The sequence below is a fragment of the Carettochelys insculpta genome, chromosome 5 (assembly GCF_033958435.1).
Source record: "Carettochelys insculpta isolate YL-2023 chromosome 5, ASM3395843v1, whole genome shotgun sequence".
In the NCBI taxonomy this organism is placed as follows: Eukaryota; Metazoa; Chordata; order Testudines; family Carettochelyidae; genus Carettochelys; species Carettochelys insculpta.
Window position 1 is genome coordinate 104711336 of NC_134141.1, and position 22412 is coordinate 104733747.

Here is a 22412-nt window from a genome sequence, read left to right on the forward strand (position 1 = left end):
GGAGGTATTGTCGGTATTGATCCCAACTACTTTGCCATGGAGGTATTTCCGAAAATGTCTGCAAGCACTGAACACTGCTCTGAGCTCCAGTATGTTTATGTGCAGTGTCTGTTCCGCAGGGGATCATAGCCCTTGCGTCACCTTGCTGCCAATGTGCGCTCCCCATCCTATGTGGGAGGCATCGGTTGTAAGAAAAATAAAAATTTGTGGTTGGTGGAAGGGCACCCCCACTAGCAGGTTCTTGGGATTTTCCCACCACGCTAGGGATCTCCGTACCTCCGTCGTGGGCGACACTACCCTGTGGATGGTATGGGATGCCGGTTTGTAAACACTCGCCAGCCAATGCTGCAGGCTTCGCATGTGTAACCTGGCATTCTGTACCACAAAACGTAGCTGTCGCCATGTGCCCCAACAGTTGCAGGCACGTTAGGACCGGCACCGCGGGGCTGTACATCATGACTTGCACCAAGGAGTTGATGGTGGAGAAGCGGGCGTCGGGCAGATATACTCTTGATGCGATAGAGTTTATGCACGCCCCTATGAACTCTATATCTTGCGTGGGTTCAGTCTTTGACTTTGCGAGGTTGATAACTAGGCCCAGCGAAGTAAACGTGTTCGCGGTGACGTGTATCATGCGCAGGACCTCTGCTTTTGAGGCCCCTTTCAGTAGGCAGTCATCCAGATATGGAAAAATAAACACACCCTGCCTGTGCAGGTAGGCTGATACCACTGCCAGGCTTTTGGTAAAGACACTGGGTGCCAAGGATAGGCCAAACAGAAGAACCCCGTATTGGAAAATTTCCCCGCCAAACGTGAAGCAGAGGAAGCGTCTGTGTGCTGGGTGGATTGTTATATGAAAGTAAGCGTCTTGTAAGTCGAGGGCTGCAAACCAGTCTCCATTGTCCAGTGCTGTAAGTATGGAGGCAACTATAATCATCCGGAAGCGCTGCTTGCGCAAGTATCGGTTGAGGCCCCGTAGATCCAAAATCGGCCTCCAGCCTCCTGTTTTCTTCTTTGTTAGAAAGTAGCGTGAGTAAAAACCTTTCCCTTGGAATTGTTCTGGCACTCTTTCCACCACCCCTATGAACATGAGGTGATCTACCTCCTGCTTCAGCCTCGCCTCGTGGGCAGTGTCCCTGAGAGGAGGCTAGGTGGGAGGTTTCATCGGTGGAAGTGACTGGAAGGGGATTGTGTAACCCGTGGCTATAATTTGTAGCACCCATTTGTCTGTTGTGATCTTTTGCCATTGGGAGTGGAACGGTTTGAGGCGATGATGGAACATGAGGTGAGAGTGGCATTGAGCGATGGTGTTGATAGGGCAGTCCTCGACATACGCGTCAAACTTGCTGCCTCTGGGCTTGCCCCGAGGTTGTGCGACTTTGTTGAGAATGTCGCCTGGGGGCCCTGTACTGCTGCTGCTGTTGATGGCGCCCTTGGTCATAGCCTCGCTGATATTGTGCGCGCTGTGGTTGGTAAGCGTAGCATCTTTGCTGAGGATAGAATTTCTTTTTCTTGTATGGGGGAGTATAGATACCCAAGGTCTTAAGTGTGGCCCTCGAGTCTTTGCTAGAGTGGAGGACCGAGTCGGTTGAGTCTGCAAACAGCTTTTGCTTGTCAAAGGGAAGATCCACGATCTTCGCCTGTAGATCTCTGGGGATACCAGACGTCTGGAGCCAGGATTCCCTACGCATTACCACTGCTGCGGCTGTTGAACGTTCCGCTGTGTCCTCCACGTCTAGGGCAATCTGAACTCCCGTTCGCGATGCCGTGTAGCCCTCTTGGACAATCGCCTTTAACACTGGCTTCTTGTCCTCCGGAAGTGAATCCATGAGAGGGGTGAGTCTAGAGTAATTGTCAAAGTTATGGTTTGATAGATGTGCCGCGTAGTTTGCCACTCTCAATAATAGGGTAAAGGAGGAGTAGACCTTCCTGCCGAACAGCTCTAATTTCTTAGCATCTTTATCCGACCCCCCTGATTTGTACTGAGACGTCTTCGACCTCTGCTGGGACGATTTGACCACCAAAGAATTTGGTTGTGGGTGGCTAAAGAGGAACTCCATGCCCTTGGCTGGGACGAAGTACTTCTTATCTGCCCTTTTGTTCGTAGGCGGACTAGAGGCCGGAGTCTGCCATATATTAGTGGCTGACTCCATAATGGCTTTGTCCAGCGGGATAGCGATTTTAGATGAAGCCGGGGGTCTCAACTTTTTCAGGAATTTATGGTGCTTCTCCTGCACCTCTGCTATTTGAATGTCCTGCGTGAATGCTACTCTTTTGAACAGCTCCTGGAATTGTTTAAGGTCTTCCGGAGGGGACATATCCCCGGGGGCAATGGCCTCATCTGGGGAGGATGAGGAGGAACCGCTGGGGTAAGGCTCCCCCCAAGTCCTCTGGCTCCCGAGTTCGCTGGTATACTTGCTCCCTCGTGGGCTGTGAAGGGAAGTCTCGGGACTCTGGACCTAATTCCCCCTGGGACAACTGCGTTCCTTTCCCAGAGCGAGAGTGTACACGGGAGTATTGACGAGTAGTGGGAGAGGATCTGCCCCTGGATCTGGACCTGCGATGTCGGTGTTCAGTATGATGAGGACGGCCATAGCAACATGGGCAAGGGCCCGGTGATGGAAACCTGGACCATGATCAGGGAGTGTACCCATGATGTCTGGGAGAGCGGGATCTCCGTGACGACATTGATAATGGTGAAGCTGGTTTGTGATAGTACTTAAGGGGATCCATGCCCAAAAATGGTGAAGGTGGCCTGAGCCACAGCGAAAGTGGTTGGAGGAACGGAGAGTGAGGCCCGAAATAAGCCGGTGGAGTTGTCGCCCGGCGATGCGGCGTGTGTATCTTGGGAGGGGGGCTGGGTGATAAGGGCATCACAGCCCTGCCTGGAGATGGACTGAGGTGCCAGGTTTTGGCTCTAGCCTTCCCCCTCCCGTGCAGGGTGGGCACCGCCCCCTCCCATGCCGGGGATCTCGGCCCCGTTGTCGGTGCCGCGCGGGTAGCTTCCTCTGGCACCGGCAGGCCCCGTGCTAGGTGCCCCTGCGCCGTCAGCGCCGCGGGAGCCGGTGCCACGTGCGGCGGTGCCACCAATTCCGGCGCTTGCCGTGCTGGCGCTCGCAGTGCCTTCTGTGCCGACTGCTGTATAGTCGGAGGCCCGACCTCGGCCATGTGTGCTACTGCGCTGCCACTTTCATCAGCTCGCGACTGGAGGCTCTGCATTCTGCTCGTCCTGCTCGCTGGGACTGCCGGCAAGGATCGAGCTGGGGAGAGTTTCTTCCTCTTCTGCACAGAGGGGGTCAAAGATGCTGCCTTCCTTTTATGTGACCCAGAGGGCCCTTCTGTGTGAGGATTCTCCGGTGGCTCAGGCTGGAGGGCCTTATCAAACAAGATCATTTTGAGCCTCATTTCTCTGTCCTTCCTGGCCCTGGCTGTAAGCTTAGCGCAGTGCGAACACTTCTGGGTAACATGAGACTCCCCCAGGCAACGAATGCACTCACTATGCCCATCAGAGGCCGGCATAGCCTCACCGCATGACTCACACTTCTTAAACCCCAAGGAAGCCATCGCGGTGACTCTTTACTGTTAATAGGGTATTTAGCCGCTAATCAGTGCGTTCTACAACCCAAACAAAATTCACGGCCTTCAGGGCAGCAGATGGCTTAACAGCCTTCTTTGTCTGCCCCTCTCTCCTCCACTATTTTGTACGCTCTTTTTTTTTTTTTGTATAATAGTGAAAAACAACGAACTAACAAGTAAAACAACTATCTTATCTGTCTCAGGCTTTAGAGCCGGAGCGGATTCCGTCTGCAGCCGTTGGCGGTTGAGAAGGAACTGGCGGGGACCGGATCGCGCACATGACCGAGGGCGCGCAAGGGAGCGTCGCGCATTGGTGCATGCGCGATCCAGTGGAAACTGCTAGAAGAATTCCGATATGCGGCACCGGGCGAGCCCGACACCTACTGTGGAGCACCCATGGGGACCACTCGAAGAAGAAGCATACATGTATTTGCTGCTGGAAGCAGCTTCCCACTTTAGAGAAGTTGTATCACTCAGGCAGAGACTAACTGCATTTTCAGATACTGTTTCTAAATGATAAAGGTAATACTATTGAATTAATATGTAGTTATGGTTTTTTCCATAAACTGTTCATTGCTTGATTGGTGAATAGTGAATTATTTATATTCTGGAAACAGTTACATTACTGTATGTTTGTTTTTAATACACAGGAATGATGTAGTTGATTCACCATCTCTTGGTTTTACCGAGTTAACTGTGCTCAGGGTTTTAGGGATGAAAGTGTTATCACACTTGAAGTAGTCCTCTGTGAGGAAGCGTAACACACTTGTATAGTATGTAATGTCTCCCTCCCACCCTACCACTGCCACAAGCTGATGTAGTTACTTTCTTGGTAGAAGCTTGAATATTCCAAGTTTAAGCTCCTCTCATAAACTCTAGTGGGCATTATTACATAAGCACTGCTGAAAGAAATGATGTCAAAACAAAATGTGTAACTTTAGTTACTCCACTAAAAATCAAAAATTCTAGTGTTTCTTATATATCATGCTCATAAAGAACCACTTCATCAAGATGCATAGACGGACTAGTATAAAGGTCGGCAGGATGAGGAGCTTATTAAGTGGAACATTTATCACCAATTTATGAAAGAATCTGGAACAAGTTCAACATCACTTTCGTCTTTAAAACCTATTAAACAACGTATCCCATTAGAGCATGAAATTCACATTCCTTTATATGAAATAAAAACACAGGTCCCAATAAATAAATTTCCATTCAAAATATATGAGCTCACACAGATATTGAGTAAAAATAACAAATAATAAAAAAAAACTTTCATCAGGTTTCACAGATCATATCACTACCTAACAGAGGAGACTTAGCAGGATGTTTCAAATGTGTTATGAAACTAAAAGAGCTGCAGATCTATGTCCACATCACAGTATCACAGCAACTGAAACAAGGCAAAACTGACTCTTAAAGTAAGCTAAGATGTAGAGACAATATTTACTTTTCTTAAATGCAAAATAAATGTTGCAAAAATGATTTCAAATAAAATAAGTACAACAATGGTCATTTAAAATAAATTTAAAAACTAAGACCTACACAAAAAAAAATCAATTAGATTAGCTGTTTCCAAATGTCAACAGCAGCCCTGCAAAGTACTTCATTTTTACACCAGTCACATAATTCAAAAAGTTGTCAAACATTTCCTTTCATATAAAAAATACTGGAGTGTGTAACGTACATCACTACTTAGTCTGTGCACCATCTGTAGGTAGTCTTCATTTGAGCCATGTCTAGAATTATCAGCATGGTGATTAGCTGAATTGCCAGACAACTGACTTGAAACTTTATTTTCATGTATGTTCCTCATCCCACTTGAGACAATGGGACTGGATACTGAAGCTGAAATAAAACAAAGAACATGAATATTAAAAAAATTAATAGAATATTAAAATGTTTTAAGCCCCGTTATTGATAACACAAGTACGACAAAGATCAGTGATAGATTTGATAACCAATTGAATTCAACGCCACTGCTTTAGCAACAAGTAGTCACTAGAATTATGAACCAACTTTCAAGCAGCGATTTGTGAAATTGTATCAGTCTGACCAATTATGTTTATTCAATCAAAGACATTTGTATATTGTACTAAGATTCTTTAATGCATTACACATGTATTTAGTTACAGTAAAGAAATTAGAAGCATGAAGAAAGGAGAATGCTGGTGTATCAAAGCAGGAAACTGCAAATAGTTATAAAAACATTTGTTAATGACAATGTTCACTGGAAAGGATCAATTCCTTGACTGAAAGTCAATGAATCTATCATCACAAGGCAAGACACATTGAAAATATATCTCAAAGGGTACAGCTTTCTCAGAAAGAATATGCAGGGGAAAAGGGAGGTGTTGTTGCCTTATACATTAATAATGTACACCCTTGGATTGAGGTCAAAACGGACATAGACAAACTTGTTGAGAGTTTTTGGGTTAGGTTAAAAGGGTCAAAATAAGAATGGTGATGCCATGATAGGGATCTGCAGAAAAGGAGGTTTTAAAAAACAAATAAAAAAAAAAACCTAACAAAATTATCCAAAGCACAGGACTTGGTGGGATGGGGGCTTCAACTATCCACCCATCCATTGGGAAAATGACACAGCAAGGCTCAGATTTACCCAACAAATTCTTGGAATGTACATGAGAATTTTTTATTTCTGAAGTTTGATAAAGCTACTGGGGGGAAAGTTGTTCTGGATTTGATTTCAATATATAGGGAAGAACTGGATGACAATTTGAAAGTGGAAGACAGCTTAGGGAAAGTAATCATGAAATGACAGGATTCATGATTCTAGGGAATGGTACAAGGGAGAACAGCAAAATAAAAACAATAGATTTAAAAAAGGCAGCCTTTAGTAAACTCAGAGAGGTGGTTGGTAAGTTCTCTTGGGATGCATGACTAAGATGAAAAACAACTGAAGACTGTCGTCAGTTTTTCAGAGGGACATTATTTAAGGGACCAAGAGCAAATTATTCCACTGTATATGGCAAGAGACTACCTTGGCTTAACCAGGAGATCTTAAATGATTTAAAAATCAAAAGGAAGTCCTAGAAAAAGTGAAAAGTAGGGTCAACCTACAAAAGGGGAGCATAAGCAAATAACACAATGTGTATGGGCAAAATTAGAAAGTCAAAGGCACAAAATGATCTGTATCTAGCTAAAGACACATAGAAAACATTCTACAAATATATTAGAAGCAAGACAAGGACCAAAGACAGAGTAGGCTCATTGCTGAATGAAGAGAGAACAACAATAACAGAAAACCTAGAAATGGCAGAGATGCTTAATGACTTCGTTTCAGTATTCACCAAGAAGATTAATGGTGAATGGATGACCAACGTAGTGAATGATGGTGAAACGTGGTAGGTTTGTAAGTAAAAACAGGAAAAGAACAAGTTAAAAAATTGCTTAGTAAAGTTAAATGCCTTCAAGTCACTATGGCTTCATGAAATGCATCCTAGAATACTGTAGGAGGTGATAGAGGATAGGGATGCCAAATTTCATTTAATTAGTTAATTAGCTAAATGCTAGGTTTAACTGGTTAACCCCAGGTATCCAATATACTCCCCATTCACCACATGTGATGAACAGGAGAGCAGAGTGTAGGAAACTGCTGCTCAGGAGAGCTGCACATGTGGGGTGCTCCTCCAGTTGCTGTGCACACACAACCTACCACATGGTGGGACAAGAGTGTGGTGGCAGTGGTGGAGATGGCCCCTGCTGTAGTTTCTCCAGTGCAGTGCCTGTGGTGCCAGCTGGGAGCTGTGCAACTTCTTTGGCCCCAGTGCCTGTGGAGTGACCTCTGGGGTCTAGCATGGTGCCTGCGACCCCGGTGGCCCTGGATCCAGTGGCAGCAACTCCGTTGAGTCAGGTGAAAGATACAGGGAGTAGGGATGTCTGGCTCTGGGGGAGGGGCATTAATTTAGAATGGGGAGGGGCTAGGAGAGCCTGGCTTGGAGGGGCCAGGGGGTGTCAGAGTTTTTTTTCAGGGTGGCTAAACACTGGAATAAATTGTCTATGTGGAATCTCCATCATTGGAGATATTTAAAAGCAGGTTAGGCAAACATCTGTCAGGGATGATCCAGATGGCACCTGGCTCTGCCATGAGGGCATAGGACTGGACTTGACCTCTCAAGGTCCCTTTTAGTTCTAGTATTCTATGCTTCTATGAAAATACATAGCAGCACTACATCATTCAGGGAAAACAGGAAGCGTATACCAACAGAGATGCACAGAATGCATACTTCTGCATCAAGTCAATTTAACTCATGGCAAATTTCGGCTGTAGCATCAAAGGCAAGGAAAAACAGCAAAAATTAAAATGGAGAAAGAAAAAGGAACGCTAAAATTTAGACTTCAGTTCTTAATCATTCTATGAAGATTTATATTATGTCCCCTTTCTTGGTGTTTGGGCATAGAATTTATTCTTGGTCATGTTTGTTTACAAACTTATATCTTTGTTACTTACCATAATTTTGAAAATAATATATTATAAGGATTAGAAGTACCGAATACACATTCAAATTTCCTTCTCCAGTTACCTCCCTATGAAATGGGCATGTGTAGGGAGAGAAATAACCCCATAAATTCCTTGCAATGTTCTTTTTCTACAGAGCTGGAAACAAGGTCCTCATAGTTCTCTTTTCTAGGGAGCAGAGTAATATTCAATTCTCCACACCATGGATGAGACAAAAGCTAATGTTTTATTTAAATATTATATGTTTAAGTACAACAGCCTAATTTGTTCTAAAAGAATACTGAGGCTCAAGCAGTTAGGGGCGGAGGCATAAGCATTTTTACACGTTCATAACTCATGCAGGCTAGGAACTCCTAAGCCTAGAGGTGCAGGGACACTGGCACAAATTAAGCATTTCTTAGGAGTTCCCCTTTCATGAGACTACAGAGTATATATTTTATCTCATGAGACAACAGTTACAAAAGGTGAATAACCAGTTTTTTCCCTCTTTGAGTGTTTGCTCATGTGTATTCCAATCAGGTGACCCACAAGTCTAGGAGGTGGGTTCTGAACTGATTAGAGAACTGGCCACCCAAACCTTGTATCATGTCTAGACTGCTGTATAATGTGTATATTGAAGATCAGGTGGGTAGAGCCCTGTGGGGATACAAAAATGGGGATCTGCTTCTGATCCATAACCACCAAGCTCAATTCATCATCCAGTCCACAGTAAACCATCTGGAGTTAAGTGGAGAGGAAGCACAGATGAGCCTGGGACTGGGGCTCCTGCAGGTAAGTGCTCTACAGGTGAGGGAAGGAGAGGGGGCCAGGCTGGCACTCAGCCTCTCCTGCAGAGAGATTTAGGAGCTTGTTGCACTCCTTTCAGCAGTGCCTGGTGCCTCTTCCACACCCTGTCTGAAAACCGGTTGGAGAAAGAGCCCTACATGGGTATCCATTCCACTATCTGCACAACTATCTGTGGATATGCAGGACTCTACAGCTGGCTGTCCTACTGATCCCCTGGGTGGAGATCTAAGCAAAGAATGCAGTGAAGGAAGCTTGGGCTCTGATAAGAGTACACAGTGATTGGGGGCAAAGACATACCTGTGAGCTCACAGCACTTCTCGACACAAGCTGCCATTCAAGATGAGATGCATTGAGACGATACAAGCTTGCCCTTCATTCTGTCACCCCCCACTATTGAGGTGACTTTCTGAAAAATTTTGTTCTGTCAATATCAAGGGTGAGCACTCTACACACACAGAAAATGGAAGACTCAGTTTTCTTGTCCTAGAGTGTGGTTTGGGGTAAAAGACTGGAAAGATGATGTCTTGTCTTATATAAAAACTTTGAGACCACCTTTGGAAGGAAGGCTTGATGTGGCCACAGTTGTACTTTGTCTTTACAGAAGATTATACAACCAGGCTCCAACATGAGAGACCTAAACTCAGATACCCTCCTAACAGAGGTTATTGCAGCTAGGAAAATCACCTCGTAAGAGAGGTAGAGAAAGAAAGTGGCCAGTAGTTCAACAGAGGACTCATAAGTTTGGAGACCACCATGTTAAGGTCCTAGGGAAGAACTGGATGGCAGACCTGAGGGTAGAGCCCTATCCAGGCCTTTTAGAAATTGGCAAACCAAGGGGGTGGTAAACACTGACTGACCTTGTAGCCCTGGGTGGAAAGCACAGATGGTGGCTAGATGGACCCTTATAGAAGGCATCTCAACCTTACGCAGTAAGGTCTATCAAAGAAAGTCCAAGATGAAAGGTATATGAGACAATGAAGGAGATAAACCATGCTTCACTGACCAAATGGAGACTCTCTCCCACTTGGCAAGGTACATGGCTCCTGTGGAGGATTTTCTGCTACCCAGGAGAACTTGTCTGACCTGGTCTGATCATGAAAGTTCAGCTGGATTCAGGTATGAAGTTTCCATCCCATCAAGTGCAGTGACTCCAGGTCTGGATGTCAAAGGTGCCTGTGGTCCTGTGTTAGAAAGTGCAGGAAGAGGAGTAAGGCTGAGACAGGGATCTCTACCGGCATGTCCAGAAGAGATGTGTACCAGTGTTGACAAGCCCAAGCTGACACCATCCATATGATCTGAGCTCATTCCCTCCTCATCTTGAAGAGGGCTTTATTTATGAGCACAATGGACAGGAAGAACAGTAGACAATTTCCCCAAAAGTGGAGGAAAACATCTGCGGTGGAACATGGATTGTGCTTATAAGAGTAGAACTCCTGAAACTTCATGTTGTGTCTCATGGGGTACGGGTCCATTTAGGAAAAAGCCCCAATGCTGTAAACTGAGTTACCAACGTTTGGGCTAAGATACCATGTGTCCTGAAACAACCTGATAACGTGGTCTGACAGCTCATTCTGTACTCCCAGGAGGTAGGAAGACTGCAGAAAAATGGAATGCTCCATGCAGAAGTCCCAGAGCAGGAGGGCATATTGGCACAGGGGACAGGAGCAATTGAAGTCACAGAGTTGAATAAACCTTTTGGCTGAAGAGGTCTAAGCATTTTGCCTCTGTTTTTTTGCAGAGAGGCCCTGGAAACCCCATCTCTTCTTCTGGTTAGCAGGGTCTTCCACCAGAGTGTCCAGCTGTGGGTGGGAATTAAGATACTCATACTCTTTGGTGGGACAAAGTACTGTTGCTCACTGCATTTGGCCATAGGCTGCAATGAAGCCAAGGTCTGCAACAAGTTTGTATCATGTATGACATGGTTTTAATCAGTGGCAACATGATCCTAGACAGATCCAATGGGCTAGGATGTTGACCATCAGATTAGCACAGTTCACCATCTTTTTTCCATGAATACGCAACCCTTGGGTCACCCTACATAAGGGGTGCTTTGGAACATGGGGGTCCTCAAGAGCTGGGGCCACTGTGGACTTGATAGGGCCTCATCTGGTGAGAAAGAGGAGGAAGCCAGCAAGGGAAAAGGCTGTTCCCTCCTATCTCCACCAACAGGGCTCCTTGAACCAGATGGCACTGACAGTATCTGGAAAATTGGTGCCAAGGATGGTAAGGTGAAAGGTGCTGCTGTGGTCAGCCCAGATGGGGACTTAGCACCTGGTTGCCAGGAGTATATCACTGGTTTGCACTGGTGCCACTGTCAGTGCAGGTAGCACATCCAAAATCAGGGCCAGCACCAGGGCACATGTCAGTGTCATCATGCTAGAATCAATCGACCATCTGGAGCTGACAGCAAAGCTGTGGTCATGACCTGCTCCGGTGCTGATGGGGCCTGGGCTGGTGCCATCCTCAGTGGCATGGCTACTAAATGTGACCACTCTTCTGCAGTATGAGGTGAAATGAAGGTTGCCAACACCATGGATGCAGCCCTGGAACACGGTCCTTGTTTCTTGCCCTGGCAGAAGGCCCAGGGAGTCATAAAGGACCTCTGTGGAGGGTTCTGCCACTGAGATGGCCACTGGAAAGGATAGGATCTCCTCCAGTGCTGGGATGACAACCTCTAGGTGCTGTGACACTCTGGTAAGAGTCCAATTCTGACTTCAACTTGGAGTCTGATGACCCTGGAAGGGATGCTCCTCTCGATGCAGCTCTAACGGAGACAGGAGACCTACTGTGGTCCTTAGAACTATGGGAAAGGGAAATCTATGTGCCATCATTTCCAGATTCCCCTCAGATTGCACCAATTGTCCCAATGGTACCTGTGGTGTGTATCTGGCATTCTGCCTGGGCAGTGTAAATGATGCCATAAAGCGCATGAAATCCTGCACCACATGAAAAGCCTCCAACATAGACAGCATGGGTAGGAGCTCAGAGGGCACCAGAGAATGTGGATGGCTGGACCTCAGCTGCCTCCCTTGGGCAGGAGCCAACATGGCCTTAGGGTGATTTCAGCACCATAGGCCGACCATGACTGGCCTGGTGACTGGGAATGGTTCCGAGGGCAACCATGGCCCTGAAACAGGGCTTGAATATGCCGATCCCTACCAGAGTCCTCTTTCTATGCTGTCACTCTCGACAGTGATGCCAGTGCTCTCTGAATGGACAAGAAGTCACTAAGTGCTGTGTCCATAGTGCCCAGATAGGACTGCTGCTGCAGTACCATTTCCATGAACAAGCTTCTCAGCTGCTGCTCCCTTTCTCTAATTTTTCTTGGTTGGAACTCCCAACACATTTTGCAGCAGTCTTTTTGGTGATCTTCACCCAGACACTTCAGGCAGGAGGAGCAAAGATCACTCTTCAGCACGCACTTGGCACATGACTGTTCGGCTTTGAAGCCTGTGGCACAAGGCATGCTGCAGGAAACAGTCTTAACAGGATGGAAGGATTACTCCTTAACAAACTAATATGGCCAACTATATACAAGAGATAAGGAGTATGCTTATTTACTTGTGAAGCAAAAGATGAACATGGGGGAATTCCAGATACTGTCACTGGTGGTAAGAAGGAACTGAGGAGGGGGCACATTGGCAGGGCTCTATTTTGGGTGCCATAACAGCACCATTCCAAAAGGCACTCAGCAGCTAACCAGAGGGTCAGTCTAAGGAAAATCTTCTGGCTACTGTGCATGTGTGCGTGCCCACACCTACTTGAAATGCACAGTAACAAGCACTCAAAGAAAGCTGAGCCTCTGTGCACCCCACCCCACCGGGCCATGTGGTCCATGACTGATTTTTTTCTGGGGAGTCAGTGGCCCTTGATAAGAAAAAGGATCCCCACACCTACTATATGCAATGGACTCATCAGCCACCTTTACTACAGTAATATAAAAGAAAATACTGTGACCCTATTTATAAGATGAGACAAGCTTGAGTCAAAGCCACACCAAACTTTAATGGCTAAAAGGAAGCAAGGAGTGTGGAATCCAGATCAAGATTCAGATTTAGTGTTGACCCCTCTTACTACAGGTTGAGCCTCTCAAATGCAGAACTCTCACATCCAGCAATCTCCATAATACAGCATTATTTTATCGGGGTGTGGCCAAGTTTCCTGTGGTCCCATAAAGTTTGTTTACTGCCACTAGTCCTGGCTCTCAGTGATCAGTGTTGTCATATACCTGTAATTTACCCCTAAATGTCTTCTAAGAGGCCAGGAAGCAGTGGAATTGTTGGTAATGTGTTAGAAAATACTGAACTCCTGACACCTGGCAAATTCTCTTGTCCAGCACTGTTCAGGTCCCGATGATGCCAGACAAGAGAGGTTCAACTTGTACCAAACTCAGATCTAGTTAATTACTACTACAACCTAACAACTGTCTATTCCTTGACGTTATTTTGGGGGAAAATAGATACAGATATATGAAACATGAAATATGGAATTATTCTAAATTTTCATTAAGTAATTAAGCCTTAAAAACAGTTTGTTTAGGAAAAATTATGCTGATAGAAAGGGCATAAAATATTTGAAAGCCTTTTAACAACTGCAATTTCAGTTCTGCAAAGTTTTTTGTATTACAGTGTTAATTTTAATTCCAAACTGGTATAGAATTTCAGCTGACTTTTTAATGGGCAGTTGCATGAGTTTTGTACACTGTACACTTCCAACAAATTCCTGAAACGTATTCACATACAGATCCTGCTAACCTAGTGCAATTTTGGACATGTACAGTGAGCAGGATATGGGGCTTTGAAAGGAATTACAGAACTGTGAAATATCCATGCAAAGTTCAAGTTAACTTGATTTCTGAAAATAGAATGATGATCTAATTACCTTGTTGCATCTGAGGGTGTGGTGTATAATTTGGAGGATGTGAATATGGCATGTATCCTGCAGGGCTTTGAGGAGCATATGGACTAGGCACTGGGCTGTTCTGTTGTGCCATAAATCTGTTACCAGAGCTTGTTTGTGGTGGCACAAATCGGCTAAAAACAAAATACAAGTACAAGTTAGGAACTCCAGTGTAGGCACAATATTTCTTACACTTATTTTACAAAATATTATGAGACCAGCCATGTAATCCAGTGGGATTAAGGAACATCTTTAAGAATAACATTTCACATAAAACTGTTTGTGCATTCTCTGATTCAACTATTTCTTAAGAGCTATGGTCTATGATACTGCATATATCAAAACAAGGGAGAAAAAAATCCATTCATAAGAACTCTACCTAGGAAAAGTAAAGAGAGTAAATAGATGTTTCATGTCCAAACCAGATATTACAGAAAAATAAAATGAATACTTTCCAAGGTTACTCATAGCTTACTAAAAACATGAGTGACAAATCAAAACTTAATTTTAATATTTTACACTATGACTAGCTTGACTAACACTGCCAATGAATCCATATACTCCTAGACATCATGACATCTGGAGCATAGCTTTAGCAATTCATTTTAAACAGTTCAGTTTTCTAAAATATATTGTAGTCTCTTGTTTAGTTGAAGTTTCTATAGTTTTCTTACAAAATACTTTATAGAGCCTGAGGAGAAAATTACAGTACTTTGAACAAACTTTGTTCAAAAGTTCAGCAAACTAAACGGAACATTCATTTTTTAATTAAAAGTAACACAACATAGTAATTGTTTGACAATACACCAAAAATTATTCTTTGAACATTGCCTGACTTAACATTTCAGCCTCACAGAGGAAAAAAGTTGTCAAAATAAGAGGCTATATCTGCTTGAGAAAATAAATTTACAGTACAGCATGCCTTCTAATGGAATAGCTACAGAAGTATTAATGAAAATGAGCTAAAATACAAGTCTACCTCTCTTTCACCACCTTCCCTGAGTATAGAATACTACAAATAGGAACACTAGTTGAATAGAGTATGTATATCATGAGTGTTTGCTACCACTGAAAACTAACAGAAGCCAGTCAGAAGACACTAACTTCTATATAGTTAAAGAAAGCTGAAGTAATAGCCCAGTGGACTTTGGGAAAGTGGAGGCTATTCTCATTAGTAAACACATGCAATTCCCAAGAAAATTAAGAGGCGTTCAGTGTGGGCACTGAAAGTAAAAAGATCCTTGAGAGGGTATTTTGATTCGTAAATATTTAATTTAGCAGCTCTCTGATAAATAGTATACTGTAATTTAGTTACCTGACATTCCAATTAGATTTCATTAAATTTTATTTCTCTGTCTAGACTATACTGCTAAGATAAAGTAGGCTATTACCCAAAGAGGACTAGACCAAAGCCCACTGAATTTAATGAACCTTGGCTCAGCGCTATAAATATGTCATAAATAAAGCAATAGAGAAAAGGTAATTCAGGTAGTAAACATGCTCTTCATAGGACTAATCCAAAATTTACTGAATTAAATGGTCGTTGGATCAGGTCCACTTTGGGTAACACAATCCTCTTTTTTAGCAGCAAGTCTGCAACAGAATTGCTATTACCAAAAAAGCCTCTCAACCTTCAGCCATGGAAATTGCTGTTGGATAGTTAAAAGAAAAGAATTACTATGGAAATTACAATTTACTTCGTAAACCATTGTTGATATTTTAGTTATAGATTACAGTAAATTTATAATGATATTTTGCTCAAAGCTACGTGTTCTTTTAATGGATAAACAACTCCAACCTGTAACTTTATTTAAGTAATGCACACAATGACATTTCCTTCACCCTCCAAAATATGGTGGATATCTGACAGCAACTATCAATTGATTTTTAACTTAATGAGACACAATACATAACAAATTTCTGAATAGAACAAACTCAAAGCAATTGCTTGAAATAAAATGAAAGTTAAGACAAAGATTGAAACAGTGGAGTGAAACAAAAAAGTACATTTTACAAGAACTTTTTTGCCTTTTCTTTTTTTTTTTTTTTTAAGTTCTTCCTTCCACTACTTTCACTTTCAGAATTTGCCACTGTTCTCTCAATCTTTGTGAAGAGTGTGCTTTATTTTTGAGAGTTAGTGTCATTTAGGTATGCGTCCCAAAATAACACACAGAAAAGGATTTTATAAAGTCATTTCAAAGTGTTTTGTTTGTTAACCTGTACATAACCGTATATGTAGTTTTATAATAAAAATATTAAACATACCATCAACTGATTAAGAATTTTAGATAATTTTCTTTTTAAAAGATGTATTACAATGTAGCCTTCCTTATTAAGGAGTAAGACCAGTACAGAAAACTAGCATTTTGCACAAAATGTTTTCAGAGAGAAAGGTTTGGGACGTGGGGTGCAGCGGGTCAGGATTTGTTTTGATGGTTTTTGTTGGGGGAGCCGAATATAGGTTGAACCTCTCTAGTCCAGCATCCTCCAGACCTGACCAGGTCCAAACCAGAGAATTTGACAAACCACAGGAGGTCAGTATTATTTAGCAGTATTACCAACTCTTCTGCTGCTTACCCGGCTCTTAGAAGATATTTGGGGGTAAATTAGAGAAAGATAACACAGAACACTGAAAGCCAGGATTGGCGGGTGTAAACAAACTTTATGGGACTGTGGGATACTTGCGCACACCCATAAGTGGACCTCTGCTAACTAAAATCATGCCAGACCATGGATGTTGCCAAATTAGAGAGGTTCAACCTGTATATAAAATCTAGAAAACTTTCCTCAATACTACTCCGAACAACTAAGGAATACCTTGAAGGGCTGAACAATTTTATTTGCCAAGTTATATTAAATTATATAAATGCATTATGTAATGTGCAACAATAAATAAGTTCTAAAGGTTAGAAAAGCTAACTATGTTTCTTAGTTATAAACCCAGGATGTCAAGCATAGAGCTCACATGCCAAAACAGTATGCAGAACCCACTCCTGTTTAACACTATCCAAAATTAACAAAGCTACCAAGCTGCTTTTTATGATGCAACTCAGAAGAGCTGGTGTAGGCAGAGCTGAGAAAGAAGACAATGTCTGACTGACCACAGGTACCACAGCCCATTCTCTCACAATGCCCCCACTGGATAGCCTTCCTGTACCCTTTACTCAAATTCTGCTCCTGCAGGCAAATATGCTTATCCCTCTGCCACTTCTGTGCTAGTCTCTCTTGCCATCACTATCAGCCTCTGAAATATAACTGTGTGGGAGAGAATCCACCAAAGGAAGATTACCCAATTGAAGCAGAAGGTACAGAAAATTCTCCAAAAATTGGTGAGGGAGTGAGTGGTCATACAGGAAAGCACAAAAGGATGACTTATTGAATGAAGGGCAGGAACTGTCATAAACACATTTATCTTCTTAAAAGATTACATTTAAATGCCATATTTGACTCTATTAAGAAAAGTGGTTTGATCTGCAATTGGACAAGAATACGTTTGTCTCCTGGCAGAGACATTTTTAATTCTGACCCACAAACTCAGAATAAATTTGACATCACTGCAGAATGAGTTTAGCTCTCCTTTACTGTAGATGCTACATTACCTGGAAGGGCTATGTGAGATAGTGGTTTGTTGATAATTGGAAGATGCAGGACTACCATGCATGGAATTCTGAGAAAGTTTGTACTGTGGCATCATCATTCCTATTAAGAAAGGAGAAAAAAATAATTACCATATATAGACACAGAACATTTTAAACTCTTAAGATTTTCTTATTTGATTAAGTAATTTTAAGAGAAATATAAGTGTACAACCACTACCTTTATATCCTGTATTTACGATTAGATTAGAAAAAATATTCACACACAAAGAGTTCCATTTAACATGTATATTTCATATTCATGATCTATGCTCATAAATGTATGTATCAGATGATATACAAAATTCTCTTAAGAAGCACATTTACATAGCGACCGCATTTCAAAGGTAATTCGTTATATTTATTAATTTAATCCCCATCTCTTCTATTTCTGTTGGCAAATACAGGCAATTATAATTCTTTAAGTTTTATAATAAGGAACCTGGAAAACACACCAGATTAGAGTTAAACAGTGAAACAATTAATCTGTAATTAAACAATACTTCTTCCAGTAGCAAGAAAAACACAGCTATTAAATTGGGTGAGAGGTTTGAGTTGATAAGATGGGTCTAAAGCCACATTAAAAAGAAATAATTATGCTCCAACAGTATTTCTCAAAGACATCACAGATAAAATATGACTTCACGATAATACTTATGAAACTACTAATAAACCAGTGCCTGTAGCACACATCCAGACATACTACTGTTTGTTTATTTAATACATTTAAATAGTTTTGTGCTGTCAAATAGGTATTTTTAAAAGAACTGGTCAAATACTACACACAGCCATACAATAATTTAAAAAACCCAACTTCTGCAAGAATGAACTGCAGTAGCCTCCAGGGCAAAACAAAAAAAAAAATATCCACAAAGGATCAATTCCCAAATAGTAATGAGGGGATGATTCAGAGAGAAATCAAAAGTGAACAGAAATGAAAGCAAGAGAAGGTGGTAAATAATTATAAAAATAGGTCAAATTACATATAGCAAACTTGTAGCATGGTTTCAACTTTATTCCCTGAGGGACACCATCAGGTCTCTTGCCTCCTTCAAATGAATGTCCCCAGCAGAGAAATATAGTCCCCACGCCAGCCCTGACTCAGTGTTAACATGCTAGTTGCAAAAACCTGCACTTGTCAGTCAGGAACAGAGGGCAAAAAGGCAATGTTAAATTGTTTGGGCCTAGATTATGATGATCTTTATATGGGAAGGTCCTGAACTGTATCCCTGAATATACAAATAGCTAGCATTTATAATGAAGAGTGAGTGTAACTGTGATATACTGAAATTATAAAGATTCAGATTCTCGGGGGTCTCATGATACTGCTTCCCGGCAGAGGGAGACTCTATGGAAATGTAATCAGGATCTAGCAAACAGCCTGTAGGGACACAGCCTAAAATTTGGGGTGGGCACGGAGTGAGTTGTACCTCTATGTCAGGAAGTTATTCTTCCTAAAGTATACTTCGGGTCACTGCTTTGGAGTTTTTTGTGCATAACATTCTGATTTCTAAGAAATACAGTAGTGTTACAGTGCAACATTCCCACAATAGTATAAAGGTGTTTATCTAACTCCTTACAGCGTATGCCATGGGCACAGCAGTAACCCACTATCATGCCTATTCTAAGGAAAAAACAAGCAGTGGTGTTTTGTAACTATTTCAGCCTCTATCATTTCAAAATGAACTTGTTTAAGGTGCAATACAGAAGTAGAAGTATGAATATAAAAAGTTTTTATTTGAAAATGTCTTTCCTAGAACTTTTAAATAGTAACCAGCTATGATGAAAGGAAAAACAAGTAAAACCTTTGACTCTGTATGTGGCTATAGATGTCCTCTTAGAAATAATATCCTGAGAAGGTAGCTAACAAAGACATAATAAACACTAACTAAATTTCAAGTTAGCAAAAACACTTAACTTTGGAAAATTAGCCAACTTAATGGATGGGTCAGCCTGCTGGACATAAGAGGCTGAGATAGGAAGTTCAGAAGTCAGGCTTGGGGGGGATGTCCATTGTGTTTTTAAAATGGGATGTTCATGGTGATTGCAATTCCTGGAATGCTAAATGCTTAATTATATACACATTGCAAGTCTTGGGGACATGGCAAGATACTGAAATATAATTTGTTGTAAAATTCTTCTATAAAATGGTAGCAGCAGCAGATAAGATGGACACTTTCTAGTATCATGAAAATGAAGTTACTGCTTTGTAGATTTCCTTAAAAGAATTCAAACGTCCTGAGCAAACTTCTATCATTTTCCAAATAAGTGTACATTGATAGTCAAAAACTGAGTTCCCTCTCTACTCTCAAAAGTTCCAAGGTACTTGATTCAATCCATCTTATTAAGCTATTTTAACCAGATGGCTATCTGATATGGAATATGAATGATCTCAGTGTTTAGAGGCTTCAAACTTGGATAGATAGCTACTACAAGGGTGGTCAAAATCTAACTTCTTGAAGAGATTCAGAAGGAGAGCCAGTCATTTCAAACAGAAGTATCTGAATTTTGCTTGTGAATAATGGTTTCCTGGATAACTCATTTTCTACTTTCCAAAATCTAGTCTGGTAGACATAGAATATAGGACTTCCATGAATTTTTGGTGCTGGTGTCAAGTGGTTTAATTGGAGTCTGCCTTACCAGAGGTGTAGTCTGCATCTAGATAAAGCCTGAAAACCATGACACCAAGAGCAGTGAGGCACAACTGTTACTGAGACTTGGTCCTGTTGTGATCTTTTTAGTCATGGAGTGGATTCAGCAGGAACACATGAAGAGTGGATCCAAGAATCATGAAAAGCAGCATCATTAGCCACTGCTTCTAGGCCCCTATCTTGTTAAGCATATGAGTCCTTGATCTTCAGATGAATAGACAAGCCCAGCAAACTAAAGACTTGTACGTCACAACAATTTTCACAGGTCAGGAACCATTCACTTTAAATTTCTCTCCACTCTATTAAGCCAGTCCATTATAATACTCATCATCTCATATGTAGGGTCCAAATGATATGTTGGCTATCTCCCTTTACAGCAGTGAACTGCCCTCCTTGTGAAGAGTTCAAAATTTCATTCCCCCTTTTCTGCATAACTTCATGATTGTTTGTTCTGCTCATGCTCTTGGAAGCATTGGTCACTGCTGAAAGACGGGATACTGGGTTGGATGTATAAATGATCTGACTCAGTCTGGTCATTCTTATGTTTTTAGAAGAAAAGCAATGAGGGATATACTGCTTCAAGTTCCACCACTTGGACTTTTTTTTATTTTTGGCTGTCCATTGGTTCAATGCTTCCTGTTATCCGATCCTTAAAGAAAAAAAAAGGCGGGTGGGGGTGGGAATGAAGTCCCCAAAATTGTTCAAGCTTGAAATTATTTGTTACTGCCATTCGATCACACTATAAGATCACCCCAAAATGAAACTGTGGAATGGGTCCACCAATTCAGCTCCTGGAGGACAAAGAACAGATAGAACCCCTTCCTGGAAGCTAGAATTGGATAAAACTGAAGGATCAGGAAGCAAGATTCTTTGTACTGACTTCACATGGAAACAGTACAATTAAAGAGTTTCCCCACACAATGCTGGTATTCTTCTAAGTTGCATCTGGGTGCTTTCTAATGCCATGGGTGCAAGTGACAGCTCTTGAATTAGGTTCAGGATATTTTCTTGCTTCTCATTGGAAAACGAGAACTTTGTCTTTGGTTACTATTTGTATTGTATCCAGAATTACTCCCAGGTGTTGCAGCCAGATCATACTTTTCCAGGCTCGCCACAAATTCATCCACCTCTAGCAAGGTAACTGATTCTCTCACTTGTAAGAAAGAAGGGCTCTGATTAGAAAGTTATATCATCTGTAAGAGAGTCAAAATTCTCTCAAATATTCATATTTTGCTGGGGAGAAGAGGGGAGTAATCAGACGATAATGTTACACCTAGTCTTTGTTTGGGCATAAGATCTGTTTTCTGACGAAATTTCACAAGTAGCAGGTGAGTTTGTGCTCTCTGCTTTAATCTCTCTAGAGTAAGGGTCAGCAACCAAAACAGCAAGAAGAGCCATTTCTTCCATTTTGGTTAAAAAAATAATAATTTAAGAGCCGCAATGTATGTGCAATGCATGCAAATCCTTATTAAATAAATAAAATTAAAACCATACTTTTCTAACCCCTATTTTAAGAAGAGCACACACACATGGTGCGTCTACACTACAAACTAACTTCAAAGTAAGGGGCTACTTTGAAGTAGCCTGCAGAGCACCTAAACACGCTTTCCCTTACTTTGAAGCTAGCCTCCCGTACTTTAAAGTTAACTTCAAAGTAAGCCACTACTCCATTCCTGGGATATGTGGCGGACTGGCACCAGCTGAGTGCCTTGAGCTTGACACCAGCACCAGGAATGGAGTAGTGGCTTACTTCGAAGTGTAACTTCAAAATTAAGTGTGCGTAGATGCTCTGCACTCCTTACTTCAAAGTAAGGAGTCCTCCAAGGAGGGTACCCTCCCCCCGCCGGAGTATGGAGATAGTCTGGCTATCCCAGGCAGGGCTCTATGGTCCCTGCCAGCTACCTTAAAGGATGCAGCTCCCCAGCAGCCCCAAGCAGGAAGCTGAGAGTGTGCCACAAGCATGTACTTCACAAGCTCTGCCTTGGACTGCCCCTGCACGAAGCACCTGCCAGCCTCTGCAGCCCCTACCTACCATGGCGGCACATCAGGACCCTTCTCCCCCTCCGGAGGCTCCAGGGGAGGGGTCCAAGGGCTCACAGGGCCCAGGCAAGGGCCGTGCCAGGAGGGGACCCTGCTGGACTGAGACAGAGCTGAAGGACCTCCTTGCTCTGTGGGGGGAGGAGGAGGTCCTTTGGCAAACTGGTGCCCACCAGCGCAATGCCGAGGCCATGGACTGGCTGGCCAGTGGCCTCGCTGCCCGAGGACACCCCGACTGAACCAGCAACAGCATCCGCATCAAGAGGAAGGAGCTGTGCCAGATGTACATCAAAGCCCGTGATGCTGCCAGCTGGTCTGGGGCATGGCCTGTGCACTGCCCCCACTACC

General features: G+C 42.7%; 1 protein-coding gene across 5 annotated transcripts in view; it reads right to left on the bottom strand.

Annotated features, from left to right (window-relative positions):
- The window catches only part of NIPBL (NIPBL cohesin loading factor), a 319709-nt gene that overhangs the window by 161114 nt on the left and 136183 nt on the right, over positions 1 to 22412 (bottom strand). For all 5 annotated transcript variants that reach the window (XM_074995642.1, XM_074995643.1, XM_074995645.1 and 2 more), the window contains 3 exons: positions 17341 to 17440; positions 13724 to 13875; positions 5264 to 5424 (listed from right to left, as the gene is read on the bottom strand). In XM_074995642.1, coding sequence (XP_074851743.1) covers positions 5264 to 5424; positions 13724 to 13875; positions 17341 to 17440 — 413 coding nt within the window. The remainder of the gene's footprint in view (positions 1 to 5263; positions 5425 to 13723; positions 13876 to 17340; positions 17441 to 22412) is intronic.